General features: G+C 51.4%; 7 protein-coding genes across 7 annotated transcripts; 3 read left to right on the top strand and 4 right to left on the bottom strand.

The window, feature by feature from the left end:
* Positions 1-21: 21 nt before the first annotated feature.
* Positions 22-1,784, bottom strand: N7462_001447 (putative MFS transporter; the record flags this gene model as incomplete). Its single annotated transcript, XM_057073173.1, has 4 exons — positions 22-408; positions 483-624; positions 709-1,191; positions 1,378-1,784. The coding sequence occupies 4 exons, from the start codon at positions 1,782-1,784 to the stop codon at positions 22-24; spliced, it is 1,419 nt and encodes a 472-aa protein (XP_056936814.1).
* Positions 1,785-2,476: 692 nt separating this feature from the next.
* On the bottom strand, positions 2,477-4,261 carry N7462_001446 (cytochrome P450; the record flags this gene model as incomplete). The annotated part of the gene is made up of 3 exons (XM_057073172.1): positions 2,477-3,165; positions 3,236-4,069; positions 4,129-4,261. The coding sequence occupies 3 exons, from the start codon at positions 4,259-4,261 to the stop codon at positions 2,477-2,479; spliced, it is 1,656 nt and encodes a 551-aa protein (XP_056936813.1).
* Positions 4,262-5,056: 795 nt separating this feature from the next.
* N7462_001445 (putative cytochrome b5 reductase) lies at positions 5,057-6,539 on the top strand (the record flags this gene model as incomplete). Its single annotated transcript, XM_057073171.1, has 2 exons — positions 5,057-5,186; positions 5,236-6,539. 2 exons carry the CDS (start codon positions 5,057-5,059, stop codon positions 6,537-6,539), a joined length of 1,434 nt encoding a protein of 477 aa, XP_056936812.1.
* Positions 6,540-8,542: 2,003 nt separating this feature from the next.
* On the bottom strand, positions 8,543-10,334 carry N7462_001444 (uncharacterized protein; the record flags this gene model as incomplete). The annotated part of the gene is made up of 3 exons (XM_057073170.1): positions 8,543-9,166; positions 9,247-10,111; positions 10,291-10,334. 3 exons carry the CDS (start codon positions 10,332-10,334, stop codon positions 8,543-8,545), a joined length of 1,533 nt encoding a protein of 510 aa, XP_056936811.1.
* A 933-nt stretch (positions 10,335-11,267) lies between these two features.
* On the top strand, positions 11,268-12,722 carry N7462_001443 (uncharacterized protein; the record flags this gene model as incomplete). The annotated part of the gene is made up of 2 exons (XM_057073169.1): positions 11,268-11,376; positions 11,446-12,722. The coding sequence occupies 2 exons, from the start codon at positions 11,268-11,270 to the stop codon at positions 12,720-12,722; spliced, it is 1,386 nt and encodes a 461-aa protein (XP_056936810.1).
* A 239-nt stretch (positions 12,723-12,961) lies between these two features.
* N7462_001442 (fungal specific transcription factor domain-containing protein) lies at positions 12,962-14,751 on the bottom strand (the record flags this gene model as incomplete). Its single annotated transcript, XM_057073168.1, has 3 exons — positions 12,962-13,435; positions 13,491-14,022; positions 14,078-14,751. The coding sequence occupies 3 exons, from the start codon at positions 14,749-14,751 to the stop codon at positions 12,962-12,964; spliced, it is 1,680 nt and encodes a 559-aa protein (XP_056936809.1).
* Positions 14,752-15,753: 1,002 nt separating this feature from the next.
* Positions 15,754-17,505, top strand: N7462_001441 (uncharacterized protein; the record flags this gene model as incomplete). The annotated part of the gene is made up of 5 exons (XM_057073167.1): positions 15,754-15,991; positions 16,061-16,204; positions 16,270-16,376; positions 16,434-16,568; positions 16,627-17,505. The coding sequence occupies 5 exons, from the start codon at positions 15,754-15,756 to the stop codon at positions 17,503-17,505; spliced, it is 1,503 nt and encodes a 500-aa protein (XP_056936808.1).
* Positions 17,506-17,718: the final 213 nt, after the last annotated feature.

Genomic DNA, 17,718 nt, shown 5'->3' with positions numbered 1-17,718 from the left:
CATTATATCCCAATATTTTTTTTACTGATTTTCCTCATCAGCCTCCTGGGCCTGTTTGCGCTTGGCTGCCTCTGTTCCTGCAAAACTGACAAGCATGCCTAGGTCATACACCACCTTGAGGATACCCGCAATGATGAAAGACACGCCGAACATGTTGTTGCGGGCCAAGATACCGGTCAGCAGAGGGCCGAGACTCTGGCTGGTAGTCTTGACCACGTTCACAGCACCCATAATAGCGGTCCGCTTGTCGGATGGCAAAGCGGCGGCCAGGAAAGCAGAGCGCGGCGCAACATCCATGTTCTGCGAGCAGGCGCGCAGAACGAGGAAAGTCAGGGCCAAGGGTAGGCTATTGGGTACAGAGATGAGGGAGAGAGCAATGGCCGAGGGTAGGTGGGTGAAGACCATCGTCTACGTGGATTGACGCAGTCAGTCAATGATATAAGAGCGTATTACAAAGCTAAGAGAGGAGGTTCATTTCTTACCTTGACATTGCCAATGCGCTTGGCAATCGAGGACGCGACGAGCATCGATGCCGCCGCAATGGTGCTGGTCACGAAGAAAATCGTGCCCAGCTCGCCCTCCGGAAGGTTGAACTTGCGGTGGAAGAAGTATGTCATCCAGGACCTGGAGATCACGTCAGCCAACCAAATCCGTTGCTCGTCGTATAACTTTGATAGGTAGGACTGAGGATTTCTTTTGCACACTTACAGAGACGCCAATCCAGAAGCGAAAGAGTCCAATCCAAACAAGATAAAGAGACGAATCACAAGAGACCACAGGTCCTTCTCAATCGAGGCAAATACGCCTTTCTTCTTCGGAGTCTGCTGCTCCTGCTGGTCGACCGTACTCGAGTCTGCCAGCAACGGACGTGTCTCGCCATTCTGCGCCTGGTTCTGGGGTTTGTCGACCCTGTTGGCCTCCACCTCGCGGCTTAGCGTCAGCGTCAGCAGCAACTTGATTACACCGACCGCCGCATAGACGAAGAAGATAATACGGCACGACGGGATGAATGCCCAACCGTGCAGCGACTGTAGCGAGGTGATGGTCCAGCCGCAGATCAACTGGCCAAGGGCCGTGCCGGCGGTCCCGACCAGCGAGTACCAGGCGAAGACATCCGGGAGCCGCTCATGCGGTGTCAGATGGGCCAAGGTCGATTCCTCGACCGCGCGGAAAGGGCCGATCTCGTTTCCACTGTGGAGACTCCTGTGTCAGCTATCGGACTTCGCACCGACACTCAAAAAAAAGGGAAGTGTAGGCAGCAACCGCCCCAAACCCCGCATGCCTTGGAAAAGAAGGGGGCAAAGGAAAAAAAAACAGAAAAGAAAGTAATCCAAGTAGACAGTATTGATGGAGAAGCAAAAGCGAAATTAAACCTACCTCGGACTGATGACCCCAAAGACAGCCGCCGCCAGCAAAATCCAGTAATTGCCGAACAGCGCAAACACGACTCCACTCGCAGCCATCAACACCGAGCCCAGCGACAGCACCGCTTTGCGGCCCATGGCGTCGGCGAACAAGGTCAAGAAGAAGCTAATCACGACATCGCCGACCAGCGTCAGGGTCATGAACAGGCCGATGCGATCATCAGAGATGCCAATTGCCGACAGATACGAAGCCAAAATAAGGGTTGAGCCGCCGTAGGCGAACAGGCGCACGAAGCGCTGGGCGCAGAGGAACTTGACATCGCGCGAGGCGTGCCACATGGTGATTAGGCCGAGCTCGTCGAGGGCGTTGGTGAGGACGCGGCACGGGCGCGAGGCCTGCGCCCGAGGGTCGTTGGCCATAGTTGCGTTATGGGAAGATGATGGTAGTGGGAGAATGACGAGGGTTGCGAGGAAGATTAGTGATGAGTCGGCAAATCGGGATTTTGGTGCCTGTTGAGTTAATAGACCCGAGCTTCGGAGATACGCCCTTGCGGGTGCGTGGCGCGAAAATAAAGGAGCAAGTGGAGACAGGAAGTGTCTTCTTCGTCTTAGCGTTTACGCTCCGACTTTTAAGGGTTCACGTGTAGGGCTGTAGTGGACTTGATTGGAGACTGATTAGATTGAAAGTAACTGGAGGTGATTGAATGGAAGAAGATAGAATCGAAGCACGTATCGCGGAGGGCATCGCGATGGGGTTAGAAGGTTCGAAAAAACCACTGTTGTTGCGCGACGGCCAATGGTGGCGCGGCTAATGGATCTGATAAACTATAATTTTTTCTATACTTCCAATAAACCCCCCCTCCCCTCCCCATATCCCCGAGTACTTTCAATAATTGCTGTTGTTTCTAGATTCGCTCTTCTTTCCCTACGGAAATATATTTAGTTTGAGTCTCTGACATGCCTTAGTCTCTCCGCATATAATTCGGTCATTGTGCGTAAAGAGATAGAATTCCATTATGATGATGACCGCCTTTAGTCGATCAACTCCGAGTCGCTATTATATAGTACAATCAACCCTGAGCCGCTTCCTTTTATCCATTTCACCCTTTCACTCATGCTTCACTTTTCGGCGGCCACTTCACGCGCCGCTCCGCCCGCACATACAGATTATTCGGACGGATTAGCTGGAACATGGGATCATACTCGATCGGGCCATCACTCTCCCGCGTGAACTTATACCGGTACAGCAGTTTCGGCAAGAACACCTTGACTTCTTGCAGCGCGAAATTAAACCCGATGCACATGCGCGGGCCCGTTGCGAAGGGGATGTACGCCGCCTTGTGACGATTCTTGACGGCATCTGTGTCCCAGCGGTCGGGGTCGAAGCGGGCCGGGTTGTCCCATACGGCCGGGTTATTGTGGACGTGGTGCAGGGCGGGGATGACGACGGCATCCTGGGGTAATTTGTAGCCACCAGGTAGGATGAGGTCGACCTTGGCGGTGCGAGCGGGCTGGTACGACGGGTTGTGGCGGCGCTGGGTCTCTTTAATGAACTTGTCCATGAAGGTGAGTTGGTCAGTCAGGTCGGCAGTGATCTGGGTGTCGGCGTCAATGTCGTGGTCGATTAGTTCTTGCAGCAGGCGTTCCTGCATGCCGTCGTAGTGCACGAGCGAGTAGATCAGCCAGGACAGCAGGGAGCTGGTGGTTGTGAAGCCGGCGCCGGTGGCTACGACAAGGGCTTGCATCAGGCTGGTTTTTGGCAGCTTTTCGCCCTTGTTATCGGTGGCTCGGATCGCGTAGTCTTGGGGGTAAGGGACCAAAGTTAGCGTCGGCGAACTCTTTCTCTCTTTCTCTTTGTGATAATAACTCACCAACCATATTTGTTGCCTTCAACGCCGCATCTTGGAGAGGCAGGTCCTCAACACCGCCGCGGGACGCATTCGCAATAGACTCATTGACCATCTCAACGATGCGCCATCGGGCATCCCGCAGCTTCTTCGGGTCGCCAAACGGCAACTTCGCGTACCAGTCGCCCCGGGCAGCGACCTTCTTATTCAAAGTCAGAGATTCCGCAATGCGATAGACCAGTTCGTGTGGCGGCGCATCAGGCGATGAGAAGTGCTTGAAGTCAATGCCGAGGACGAGCTTGCCCACGGCCTGCGAGCCCAGCTTCAACATGTACTGATACACATTCCAGGCTTCGCCTTGATCATCAAGCTGGTCAAAGACGGAGAAGGCGTCCTCGACAGTCTCCTGCATGGTGGGCGCGTAGTGGCGCACGGCCTTCGGGCCTAGCGCCGGCGGGAGGAATTTGTGGGCAGCGCGCCATTCGGGCGTGTCAGTGTCACCCAGGAAAACACCAGCGTCTTGGTTCTTGATTGGGTAGAGGGGATGTGCCTCGTTGATCTTCTTGGTAAAAAAGTCAGACTCGGAGAAGACGATGGCGGAAAGTTGAGGGTCATTGGTTTGGTAGATGGTGCGGCCCATGTTGGTAGTTTGGAAGATAGGGCCATATTGATCAAAAAGACGCTGGTGGTTGCCCAGATGATCGGGGTAAATCTCGAAGAAGTTACCGACAAATGGGAGGCCCTTAGGGCCCGGGACTTCCTTGACTGGCTTGCCGTCTATTGAAATGGCGATGAGGTCTGTTGCCAGGACCTCAGATATGCTGGAGAGAATTGAATCTTCTGACTGAAACCCAATTCCTATACGATTGAGGGAATAAGCAATTTGGTCTACGTGAATGGAGTATCAATTGACTCACCATTAGGTTCGACAATGGCGAATTGGCTTGCAAGAAGATGCTGTAGGCCCTCGTTGTCAAGTGTTGAGTCCACCTCGATCCCCCGAGCCGTGGAGCTGGACTCTCCCAGCAGATAAAATTGCTTGACCACCATGCTAATGGTTATGTAAATGAGAGTGATGTGCAATGTTGCCAGCAAGGAAAGGAAAAAAGGAGGGGCCCAGCAAAGTGTACGGGGACATATAGTATTTATAGCGGCCTCGCGCAATCCAGCAGCATCAGGGCCGAGTCTGTCCTCGTTGAGACGGGACTCCACCGAGCCCACGCCCTTATCCAAGATCCAGGAACCAGGACCAACGATTCGGACTCATGTAAGGACACTTCTTTTGATTACAGATTTCATAATGCGCGATATACACCTTGTAGCAGCCTGAAGGCCTGCCTCGGCAGTTTCGGTGATTTTGATACGGGGTCCACTGCATTTACGAATTCGGTCGAATCGAGGGAAGATCGGCGGATCCACTTTTACTTTTTCTTCGAGGTCTCTGATACCATGGCCTGGCACATTTCCACAATGAGTTTCATATGGGCTCTGATTGGGCCGTGTTTCGGGATGGCGGTGAATTCGGCAACGGGATGGCGGTGCCGTCCCCTGGGTGAGCGCCGTCCGAGCCGTATAGTTTGAAGTTTGAGCGGGCCGAATGTTCTTTGGATTTGCGCCGAGGCAGAGAGTCGCGAAAATGCAAAGGGGCTGCTCATTTTATGCATGGAAATTGCCCGAATTCGTTTCAAGGATTTTTCTGTTAGACTTTTTTGGTTGAGTGGATATCGAGTTGACGACTGGGATCCTGCTTGAATCCATATCCAAAAACATTCTTTTATTCCCGCATTGCCCGGTTGACACGGTCACACCCGTCGACGCTTTCTTTTTGCTTTGTGATCAGACATTATGGCAGCTTCAGAAACAACCGAGTCTCAGTCTCAATGGAACACGGAGGTGGAGGTACCGGAGTATAGCATGCAAGAGATTGCTGCGCATAATACCAAGGGCGACTTATGGATTGTGATTCACGGACAAGGTCAGTAGTCGATCTTCGCACACGGCCATCTCTTCCTAACCATGACTAGTATTCGATATCACTAAATATGCGCAAGATCACCCTGGTGGTGCGGAAGTCCTCGTCGAAGTAGCCGGTCAAGATGCCACAGCGGCCTACGAGGATGTGGGCCACTCCGAAGATGCGCGCGAGATCATGCAGCCCTATCTTGTGGGCACACTGAAGGACGCACAGCAATATGTGCGTCCCAAAGCCGTGCGAGTGGTGTCGCAAAAAACTCCCGAAGCCCCTAAGCCTTCGTCATTTAGTAAGCTTGGAGCACTTGCTGGTGTTGTTGGCAGTGCCCTCCCAGTTCTCTATATCTACACCCATGGAAGCGCTCGTCTGTTCCCCGGCATGGATGCGATTTCTCGACTGCTTCCTCGACAACTGAAGAGCCTCCACCTGCCTCAAGGGGGTTTCGTGAACGGATTCCTTGTCGCGAGTATCATTGGCGGCACTATCGGGTTGATGGTTGCTCGCCAGGCCAGTCGTTTCACCAAGGTCGAGTCTGGCTTCATGCGCTACCCGCCGCGGATCAAGGCCAAGAAGGTCATTCGCGTGGATCCGCATTTGACTCGTGGGTTCCTTGAGCCGCAACAATACCAAAAACTGCCCCTGGTTGAGAAGGACCAGCTCTCCTCTAATGTGTTCCGCTTTGTCTTCAAGCTGCCCGATGCTCAAGGCGTCCTAGGCCTGCCGATCGGACAGCACGTCGCCATCAAGGCCGAGGTCGACGGAGCTATCGTGACGCGGTCTTATACTCCGACCTCCAATAACCTCGACCGCGGACGCATCGAGCTCGTGGTGAAATGCTATCCGGACGGCCTCCTCAGCGGGAAGTACCTAGCGGGCCTCTCCATCGGCGACGAGGTCGAGTTCCGCGGCCCCAAGGGCGCGATGAAGTATACTAAGGATCTCTGCTCTAAGATTGGCATGGTCGCCGGCGGTACGGGCATCACACCGATGTACCAGCTCATCCGGGCGATCTGCGAGAATGAGACCGACACGACCGAGATCAGCCTGATCTACGCGAACCGCTCGGAGGCGGACATCCTGCTGCGAACAGAGCTGGAGACCTTTGCGCGGCGTTACCCGAAGAACTTCAAGCTGTGGTACATGCTTGACTCGGCGCCCGAGGACTGGGCCTACGGGACTGGGTATGTGGATCAGACGGTGCTGCGCGCGCACCTGCCGGGGCCAGGACCGGACACCAAGATCATGCTGTGTGGGCCGCCCGGCATGGTGAGCGCGACGAAGAAGAACTTGGCCGCGCTCGGTTTCCAGAAGCCCGGGTCGGTATCGAAGCTGAGCGACGAGGTGTTTTGCTTCTAATTGCCCGATCGGGGAAGAGCCGAGGTTGAGAAGCCGTAGAGCCTGGACCCGCACTAAGATCATTCCAGTTCTCAGATTATTATTAATATTATTATTAAATATTATCAATACTATCATTATTCGATTGTCATTATTTTGATGCAAATAATACTTCAAACCCTGTTTTAACTGGTGATGATCAATAAGGCCTCTTTTTTTCCAGTGGAGCTGACAAGGAACAGACGCGCTTGGGAACAAATCAAACGCGCCCCGAAGCTCAGCAGCGCCGGGCCGCGTTCCCAACTCCGTTAACGTGTCCGACTCAACAAAAATGAATCGGGGCGCTGCCGAGACTCTCGGGAGCTCGACGGGCACGGCACCGCCGAGACACTCCACTTGTGTCCCGAAACAGAAAGTTGGAACGGGGCACTGGGTCAAATAGTAAAAGGCTAAATAGAGATGCGCGCTTTCTTTTGTGCATGGCTTTGTGGGATAAGGATGTCGATAGACGAGGAGCCGAGGTTGTTTCTGCAAGGATGTAGATATGCGCGCCGTTAATATTCGAAACTCCACTATGACCTATACGACGAAAAACAGCCGACGCGTCAAAGGTGGGGTTTTTATCAACGAAGGGTGCCAAGGTTACTGCTAGGAGCTGTGGATGTTGAGTAATCGCGGCGGAATACGGAAAGGTCCTGCCTATAGACAGAGTAGCCAATTTTTTTGTCCTTTCCAATCCGCTCAGAGCATCTCAAACCACCATGACCACTCTGGTCTTCACATTTTGCGTTCAGGTCTATCCGCGGAAGCGATATAATAGGGGAGTAGAATCAATCACTATAGAAAGGAGAACTGAATAGGAGCCTCTGGAAAATGTGCCTAGTGCTAGAAGTCAAGGGCTGCCGTAGCGCTCGCTAACAGAAGCAGGAACGTTGACGTTCAATAGTATACCAAGGTCTTTGGTATTAGAATATTCTTTGGGGGTATAAATCCAAAAGAGATTTCTACTACATGCTCAAGTACAAATGTGGTTCTCGGGGCCAAACCAAGGCAATGAGATATTGATATCTTGGGCGACAGGGGGCAGCTAGTATCTGAATGATTCTCAACTCAAACGGAAAAGATGTTTGATAACATCAATTGGGGTCATGCGGAGTCATGGGGATCCTAGATACGTATCTGAATTGTGGTCCTACAATCTCATGAAAGTTGCTCGTCGAAAATCAGTTATCGTTATTTCTATTCATAGAATAGCAATAAAGCTCTTGACGCAACTGGTCAAAGCCGCGAAGGCCTCCCGAACCGGTCTTCTTCTACAAAATATCTAATAATAGAGTAGGAAATGCTAGAGTGATTGTATTCTCTACAGGAGAGGCGAGAAAATATCCTTTTTAGTCGAGAACGCAGATAAAGCACAACCACCGAAATAATGCAACAAAAACAGACAGCAAGGAAGCAACAATATATCGTCACAATGATATATCAAAAATTTACTTCCAAGTGAGTGGTCTCTGACTGCGGTCTGGTGGCTAGGATGGTTTGATAGGCTGTTTGAGGTCAGACAGCGACTATGGCGATTTATCACAAGGACGAGCAATTTCACTAGATTTGAATCGTCCTCCCCATTAAATCTGTTCAGGGCAGTGGGTAACGCTCAGCTGTCTTTCAAGCCGTCGAACTTGTGTATTGGGCGCGGGGGAACGTAATTATGCCCAAGCATCGAGATTAATTGCTTATGATAATTGTGTTTGGCTGGGTAGATGCTGAGATAGAACTCAGGAAAGAAGCGATCCCCAATGCTTCATATACCTCGATGGCCGAGGTTTTGCGCACTGCAATTTCCTCTGAAGATAGCAGATATCTCCAAAGGATGTTTGTTTCAGCTGAAACTAGGTATAATGGCGATTTTAGCCATAGCTGAACGACGGAAGGCGGTAAATGTCGCGAAGATCATTCTAGTCAGGAGCTGGTGGTCTCCCATTCAGGCTGTATGGACTTAGGCAGATGATCAAAAATGATCCGAGTTATTCAATATCCCACGTTTGTTCGTCTAAAGGAATAGCAGACGACTCGTCGGTCTCGCAGATAATCTGCGCATCTCGAATCTCGGGAGGAAGCACAAACCCACCGCTTATACTGGACCAAGAAAAATCCCCATGGGCCGTAGCGTTTTCCGTCTCATGGAAATGTGGCGGGCAGATTGGAGTCTCAAAATGCTTCAACAGCACCGCACGACAGTTCGGATCAGTGGATTCGCCCAGGCACAACACCGATCCAGATAGACCTTCCATTTCGGTGCCATCGTGCATTGCGCGCCACAAAATAGCGGCCGACTGCGTACGCGTCTTGCGGTTCCAGAGATACTCGGTGCCCTCGACGATAGCCTTCTGGATGGTCCCAAATGGATCTCTGCGATTCTTTGCCTTGGAATTCTCCGAAAGTGCATTGAGGGCCATGGCGAAGACGAGGTGGCCGTCCAGCGTGTGTCGATAGTCGCCCCAGCCGATGATCCTAGGGGCTCGCGGGGGGTTCAACACCTTCGGCAGGTGATCGCCCGTCACAATTGACGTGTCGTGATCGATGGTTTGTGGAAAAGTGGACATGCGGGCGATGTGATGGTCGTAAGTCGTCGTGACGTTTCCAATTTTCTGGCTGCATCAGCTGCGAGTCCCGTGATGGAAGCATCAACTTGCTCTAAACGGACAACGAAAGCAACAACAAGTCATACCTCCTTTGGCTCCTGCACAAACCAGACACTTTTTCCAAGCGCTGAGTCAACGGGGGTTCCCATCTTGATACGTTCCCTGACTCTCATCACAGCGGCCTTCGAGAACGTAGCCTTTGTCTTGCTCAGCCAGCTCTCATGTTTTTGCGAGATATTCTCCTGGGGTGTTTTCACGTCAACAAACGCATGAGTCGGCACCGCAATGCCTTGCGATCCATTTGGGAATTTCAGCTTCAAACCCAAGGGTGTGGCGGACTCAGTCTCGTCCGGAGAGCTAGAGACTGCATTCCCGCTATCCATAACTGTCTCAGTCGGGTAATGTACCGCGACATCATAACCCAGCCGTAGAAGGCCAAAGGAGGGTACACAGCCTTCCAACCATGACGCCTCGATATCCTTGCGATTGTCAAACAACACAATGATGAACCCCGAGATGAGGACCCGCGCGCCGACCGCCGAGGGAAAAAACCGACGTAACAGCTCCAAGTCTGACGGGGGCAGAAACCGTCGCGGATTGATTCGACGATGCAGGGGATCCTTGCGACTTCCACTGTACACCTGCGACAGCTGGGGCAGCAAATACTCCGGATGGATGTGAATCTCGCGACCGCCGGCGTGGGTGTCGTAGATCGGTACGTTCGGTCCAACGCTCACTACCCAGATTTTCTTCTCGTCGGCCTCGGTGACCTGGTACACGAAGGGACAGGGCGCCAGCGAGCGATGGTGTGAGCGCAGTAGGCGTTCGTTGCCGGCGGTCACAGTGGATTCCTGTAGCGCTCTGGCGCTGGCCTCTTCGCGAGATCCCCACTTGTCCGAGCGGGTTCCTGGACCAAAGCGGCACCAATTGTCAACACGGGATACATCTATGCTTTTCACGAGGAACGCAAGCTCAACCAATTGCGCCAGCCACGCTCAACGAAAAAGATGGGGGAGAGGGGGCTTCCTGACTGGATACCAGGATTAATTCCCTGGGCAGGTGGGAAGATCCCGCCAGTGGCTTGAGATTATCCACGCAGTCGGCGGGGATAGGTGGATATGTGTACGGACAGGCCATGCTCAAGTTGCAGGACTGTGACCATGATCTTTTTCATCCTTGTCTTCGACGGCACACAGAATCCCCAGTGACCCGCACCACTGCAGCGGCTGTCCCGGGCCCCCAGCCTCCCTTGATTTGGGGACCATCAATATGATGTCAAAATGCCCAGGACCAGCCAAAGACCCCACATCGCCGCTCGAGCTCGGACGCTATCAGCCACTCAGATTTGGTAGGCTTCGGGATCTTGGGCCATGGGTCCGGCGCCAATCAGTGTCCATTTGATCATCAGCAGCCACCAGCGATCCAGCTCCGGCTGTCCAGTCTCACATCATAATACAGACCTTTCACAAGAGGTTTGGATCAGCATGTAGAGTTTATGTGGCACTCTTACACACTCAATCCTCGAACCCTCCAAATGTCTAAGAAACATGCCACAAGAGCGGTCAAGACATACCGACGGAGCATCTGAAGAAAACCCGTGATCCAGCCAGCAGAAGACCCGCTGACAATCATGAGGAACCCCATTGCCCCCCAAGGGTTGCACTACAGCCCCTAGCAGGCTTGGGTTCTCCAGCAGCCCCCGATGGCTGCAGATGTGTCCCAGATGGGCCCCAGAGAGCTTTGATGGATTGCCTATCCGAGGCCGATCGTCGCCCGCCAATCTGCGCTATTACATCGCGATCGTGCCGATCTCGTCAGCTAAGCCGAACCTGTTGTGAACGATGGAGTCCTGACAAGCCCCATCCCCCCATCTGGGTCCAATGAACATGTACAATGAGATCTGTCGATCGGGAAACCATGCGAGCTGAAGATTTGATGAAAGCTCAAGAGGGTCTGGCTTTTTAGGACCTTGCTGCCCCCCGCTCCCGTGCAGGTTCCTGATTTTTTTTCTTTCCTCCCCAAACTCAACTCTACAGTCTTTATTGTGATTATCTTTATTGTTTTGTGTAATATAGCGAGATATTCCCCCCTCATTGCTTGATTCGCCATGCCTAGCGAGATCCCTGGACCAGCCGGTGTGCCCCTGCTGGGTAATGTGTTCGACGTCAACCCCAACGAAACGTGGAGTTCACTAAATAAGCTCGCGAAGGAATATGGTATGTTATAGAGCATACAGGGAAATAGCTGTGGGATCTAGTTCATTTGATCGCTTACCATTATCCCAGGCTCTATCTTTAAGATCAATGCGCTGGGCCACCAGATCGTCTTCATCGGCAGTGTCGCCCTGCTCGAAGAAATCTGCGACCAGAAGCGATTCCGCAAATGTGTGACTGGTCCTGTCGTGGAGATCAGGTACGCTGTGCACGATAGTTTGTTTACCGCGTACGACGATGAAAAGAGCTGGGGCATCGCGCACCGGATTATGTATCCCCATGTCACCCAAGAGGCCACCGACGCGGTCTTCAACGATATGGCCGAAGTCGTCCCTGATTTGACCAAGAAATGGTCGGCGGGCACCAAGGTGCGCACTAAGGCCACCGACGACCTGGACTTGATTCTGCTGGCGTCCTGCATGAAGTGCTTCTTCAACCAGCGTGTTGAAGTGCTTAAGAAGGATGAGGTCGGGCTCAAGGCTAAGAAGATGGTTGACGCCTGGGAGGGTGCTACAATGGAGGCCATGAAACGGCCGAATCGCCCGAAGCTGCTCAACTGGCTGTATCAGGGCCGATTTTCCAGCCAGACCAAGACCATGCGCTCCTACGCCAGTGACATCGTGAAGAGCCGGTTGAACAACCCCGATCAGGCTCGCAAGGATATGCTGGATGCGATCATCAATGGCGTTGATCCTGAGAGCGGCGAAAAGCTGAGCGACTCTCAGCATCTGGACGAGATTATTAGCATCTTCATTGGTGCTGCTACTGCCGCTAACCTCGTATCCTATGCCCTGTACTACCTGATGGAGAACCCTGAGCCGCTCAAGAAAGCTCAAGAAGAGATCGACTCCGTGGTCGGCGACGGTCTCATCGACCTGGCACACCTGAAGCAACTCAACTACGTCGAAGCCTGCCTCCGCGAATCCATCCGTCTGTCCGCCACCGCCCCCGGCTTCAATATCGAGCCAATCCCCTCTAAGGACAAGAGCCCCGTCCTGCTTGCCGGCGGCGAGTACCAAATCCCACACAACCAGGTCATGATCGCCGTCCTGAACCAGGTCAACCGCGACCCGGCCGTGTTCGAATTCCCCGAGGAGTTCAAGCCAGAGCAGGTCCTTGGCGACAAGTGGGACAAGCTGCCCGCCGCAGCGAAGAAGGGCTTCGGCAACGGCAAGCGCGAGTGCATCGGCAAGTTGTGGGCCTGGCAGTGGGCATTCTTTACACTGGCCAGCATCATCAAGGACGTGAACTTCGAGCTGGAGGATAAGAACTATAAGCTTCATGCCAACGGCGCGTTCAGCATTAAGCCGCTGGATATGTGGGTTCTCATGAGTGCCCGCCAGAAGTAAACTGCCCTTCTACTACCAAACCTTATACCTGGATTCTTCTCTACATGCTTAAAAGCCAGGAGGAGCAGAAGAAAGAATGGAAATTAGCGATATGAATTATCCAGAAAGTGATTTCGAGCGGATATGACGACCCTTGTCAATGATGAAATTTTGTCCCTAGCTTAGTTATGATGGAAATCTTGGAAATGAAACGATTTCTAGATTGTCATGTTAATATATTTATTCCAGACCACGGTTTTTCAATGTCTTGGTGGTTCTTGTAGGCTACTCTGTGGCTCTGTCACAAGGGACCAATCCCCGAAGATGCGACTGAAAGGATCCACGTGAGTTCCATCTGTGTCAAAGTCTATTACAAGTGATTCTTCTGGCCATAATTCATCCGTCAACAGATCTGGCCGATCTGGAGAGGAAGCATCCGCGGTTAACCCCATGCCAATGTTGACTTCAGGAAGTGGGACTGGGTCGGCTGGTACATCATTGACCGGGGCGGCGCAGTATTCTCCTGGCGTACCGGGGTCTTCGGCACTATTTTGATTCTGTAGGTATTCCAGAAGAGAAAATCTTGAAGTTGTCTGGCCTTCTTGAGTACCTTGCTGTCGGAGGCTGGATCTCCATGCCGCCGTCAGCCTCGGGGCAAGGTTCTGATGAGCGTGCGTGTGGTAGAAGTCTGCTACAACATTGAGTTTGGAGATAAAGCTTTTGACCTCCAGTTGCTAGAATTAGAGAAGGATCAGTACTATGGTTATAATCAGCAAGTAGAGAACATACAACTTCGGCCACGACGGGGTAGATTAAAGAGAGATGATCCAAAAAGGACGAGATGGTCTGAAGCGAAGACTCTAAGGTGTCGTCCCGATCCAAGTCCCATAGATTAACGAGGACGTTGGCACACTGATAAGCATATATACCGATGGATTGATCTGAAATTCTGGAAATATCTGCTTCACGGAGCGTATCAGACCACAGCTTGCACATCCCGACGGCGTGGTGTAGACATAGTCGGCGACATTCATCGGCATACTCGACAGGCACCTGACGCTGGACGAGCTCTGGGACGGACTCTCGAATGCCAGGGATCATCATCCGATAAAGGTCACAGTAGCATTGATGCCAGAGAGTATGCAGGTTGATATACCCAGCCAACTCAGATGTATAAGCGCGACAAAGTAGATTACGTGGGCTATCTCTCAAATGGGCAGGTAGGCTGAGGGCGAAGCTGTTCAGCATGTTGTCCAGACTCTGAATGCTATCCTGTGCAGAATAGGGGTTGGCATTGGATGAAATAATTTGCTTGGTTATTCTGGAGGGGGTAAGTAGAAAGCCTCTCATGGATCATGAATTCGGCCTTGACTCACTCGAGAACAGCGTGACGAATGTTCATTAATCGAGTAATGTACCCCATTATTCCAATATTCGATTCTAGCTGAGAATCAGGGCGAGCAGGCTCTAGAATAGGTGTTTCGACCGTCATGTCAAGCTCGAAGTTCCTCTCCTCACAAGGCAATTTGATATGCATTGTACTCGGGCTGCAGAGAACCAGCTCCGTGAAGCCTCCCGCATAGAGCTTATCGAGCATGAAAATTGACCACATCAGCCGACGTCGAAGCTCTCTGGACAGGAACGGTATCTTATCACTTGTTTCATAGTTCAAACGGATCCCGTAGGCCATACGAGCTGCCACACCGGACGCAATCCACATATTTGAAATCTTTCTTTCCATTAAGTACCAGCAAATGAGCAATACGAGTATTTGGAGATTTTGAAGTTTCATTTCTCCCATTCTCGACCAGATTTGAGCTTCAACTTCCTTCAGCCATTCGACAACATATTCAGGGGCCGACCTCGGCCGTAAGAAGCGTGAGGCGACACCGCATACGCAGCGCAGGAACAAAGGATCAAGAGTGTCGTGATAGAAACTTCGGAGAAAAGTTGCTTTGTGAATAAAGTTATACTGGGGAATCGCATTGAAGTAGTCGAAAAATACATTGATATGAGTCTCAAGGAAGATCTTGTCTGCCATCGAATTCATTTTTCCGAGGGACTTCGATTGACTCATCGACTCCATAGATTGCATAGCGTTAAGAGCTATACCAGACTCATTTGGCGGCATAAAGATTGTTGCAGAAAACGCTGCATCAGTCATAATATTTCTCCTGCGTTTGCTGGGGAGATACTGGCAGTCAAGACCGCGTTGCTGACAGTGTCGGCATTTCGGCCAGCCTCCACTACAACGTGACTTGGAGGCACGGCAGGGCCTACAAGCCCTCAGACCGCGACGCCGCTCGATTCCTCCGATGGTGTATTTCGTTCGCGGACCAGAGGCGGTCGAACTTGGTTGATTTAGAGGGAGATTGAAACTTGGTGTTCCGGGGTTGCGGGCTTCCGGAGCATTCTGTGGTTGTAAAAAGAGACACGAAAAATCCAGTCTCTTACAATTGGAACAGCCACTAAGGTCGCCATCGCATCGGACCTAGCAGGATGAATGAGCATGAGTGAATCCTTCTATGATGATATTTGGAAATGGAAATCAATTTTGAACACGATAGTACCTTTCGCTTTCTACAGGGCACGCATGTTTGTTTACGGCTCGCTTCGTTTGACATTATGTGTAGGAGTTGGAATCGCCCATCAATCGAGTAGTTAACACTCGGACAATCTTTTCATCAAGAACCAAATCACAGATTTGCGCAGTGCGATGAGAACATGGCGCCTATTTATGGCGAATCGATCGAAGACACTATTGGCTCCAGTGCCACCTAGTTTCCCCACAAAGATTTTGGCTTTCCCCCCGCATTTTCACACACAAAACGTGGCCGGCTTTCGGCCACCGATAGCCGGGGTTGTGAACGCGGTAGTCGGCCACTCGCCATTTGGTCTCCGCTTGAGGAGATGAGGGTTTCCAGCCTACTCAGCTTCATGACTGTTGAGGAGATGGGCTTCAAAAATCAGGGGGCTCGCCCCACGTCGTGACAGAAACCGGAATGGCCCTCAAAGAATCTGAGGGTTGAGAATTGACTTCGAGCCGGTCATTATGGCGGCAATTTCGTCGATCACGAAGCACTTCAACAGAACGCTGGCGCTATCATGTACATTGATCGCTATATCGCAACTCAATTATGGATTCGATAACCAGGCATTCTCAACAACGCAGTCCATGACTGCATTCACCAAGCAGTTTGGCGAATATAATCCTAAGACAGGAGAATACGCAATACCGACATATTTTCTTTCCCTTCTAAACAGCTTGAACTATATCGGATTTGCGGTCGGTACGTAAAGGTGGCACCATTGAAAATGTCATTTATTTTCATCCAAACGACCCTGACAATAAGAGTTAGGCTTGGTGATTGGAAGTCTCCTCAGCGAGAGATACGGTCGTCGCTGGTGCATGTTCGTCATGAGTTGCTATGCTCTTGTCACCGCGACGATTACTGTGACTTCTCAAACCCGCGGCCAGATCCTTGCTGCGCGCATACTGAATTGTAAGAACCATCTCCATTTGGATTATTGCTGTACTATGTACTGAGTCGATGGCTTATGTGTGCAGATATTTACGTTGGAATGGAGTTATCGGTCGTGCCTGTTTATCAGTCAGAGATCGTACCAGGTCCAGTCCGGGGCTTCATTGTAGGCACATATCAATTAAGCATCAATGTGAGTCTCCTTCACCAATTGAAACTGTGTACCTACGTGTTCTAACACTGCTACCAGCTTGGAGGATTGATAATTAACAGTATTTGTCGCGGAACAAGCACACTGGAAGGCAATAACTCGTGGAGAATCCCTTTTGGGTTATTTTACATCATTCCCTTTACCATTATGTGTCTAATCTGGTTTGTACCAGAAGTGAGTCGATCTTCGAACACTTATCATATCTTCCATTGTGGCTCTAACGATGGTCCAGTCTCCTCGCTGGCTCCTGCGACAGGAACGCTTTGAAGAAGCCGAACAATCTCTCAAGCGCCTCCGGCACGGAACAATGACAGACGATGCGATTCTATCGGAGTTGGCCACCTTACGGATCGGTCTTGCGATTGAACCGGAGAAAGGAGCATTCAAGGAACTCTTACAGGATGTCAATTTGAAGCGTACGGCCATCGCGGTTGCCATCAGCTTCTTCCAACAAGCTACAGGCCAATCCTTTGCTAGTCAATATGGTGCAACTTTTGTGAAATCGCTCCACACAATCAACACCTACAACTACACAATTATCACGAGCTCTATCGGAACCGTGGTATGTCTCTGGTCGAACTTTTTCAATGACAAAATCGGCCGACGGAAGCTCTTTATCGCTGGAAGCATTGTCCAGGCCGTGGCTTTGTTCACAATGGGTGGTCTTGGGACCGCAAACCCGGTAACAACGCCGGAAAAGACCGCTATTGTGTCAATGATGGCTATCTTTGCTGCTGGTTTCGGCCTCGGCTGGGGCCCATTAACCTATGTCGTTGTGACCGAGCTGCCCGCCCTTTCTCTTCGTGACCATTCACAGCGAGTCTCGGCGCTTGTGAATATTGCGGCGAACTTCGCAGTGACGTTCTCGATACCTTATCTTCTCGATGATGGGTATGCAGGGCTGCACTCGAAGGTGGGGTTTATCTTCGGTAGCGTTGCGGTCTGTGCAGGCGTTTTTATTTATTTCTGTGTGCCCGATTGCCAAGGCAAGTCACTAGAGGATGTGGACCGTCTTTTCCATGAGGGAATCCCAGTGCGAAGGTTCCGAGACCATGAACTGCCGCCATTGGAGAATGAACAAGGTGTAGAAAAGATAAGCGATAAGAGCTAGAGAATTTCTTCTCTGCGGAACTGTCGACATATTCAAATACTGTATGAGCTTATAAAGGAATGATCAGAATTTATTGTACTGCCAAGACTTAATGTTGTTCTCCACCACTTGGGTATGGTCTATATTCCGGGGCCAGCGTATGCTCCAATATTCGGCTTTCCTCCAGAGATTTCGGCTCCCCAAAAATCTTTCTCACCATTATTATTGACGATT

The sequence above is a fragment of the Penicillium macrosclerotiorum genome, assembly GCF_028827735.1.
Source record: "Penicillium macrosclerotiorum strain IBT 26536 chromosome Unknown utg000002l_segment0_segment0, whole genome shotgun sequence".
In the NCBI taxonomy this organism is placed as follows: domain Eukaryota; kingdom Fungi; phylum Ascomycota; class Eurotiomycetes; order Eurotiales; family Aspergillaceae; genus Penicillium; species Penicillium macrosclerotiorum.
Note: the sequence above shows the minus strand (reverse complement) of the source record. Positions and strands in the feature narration are given on the sequence as shown.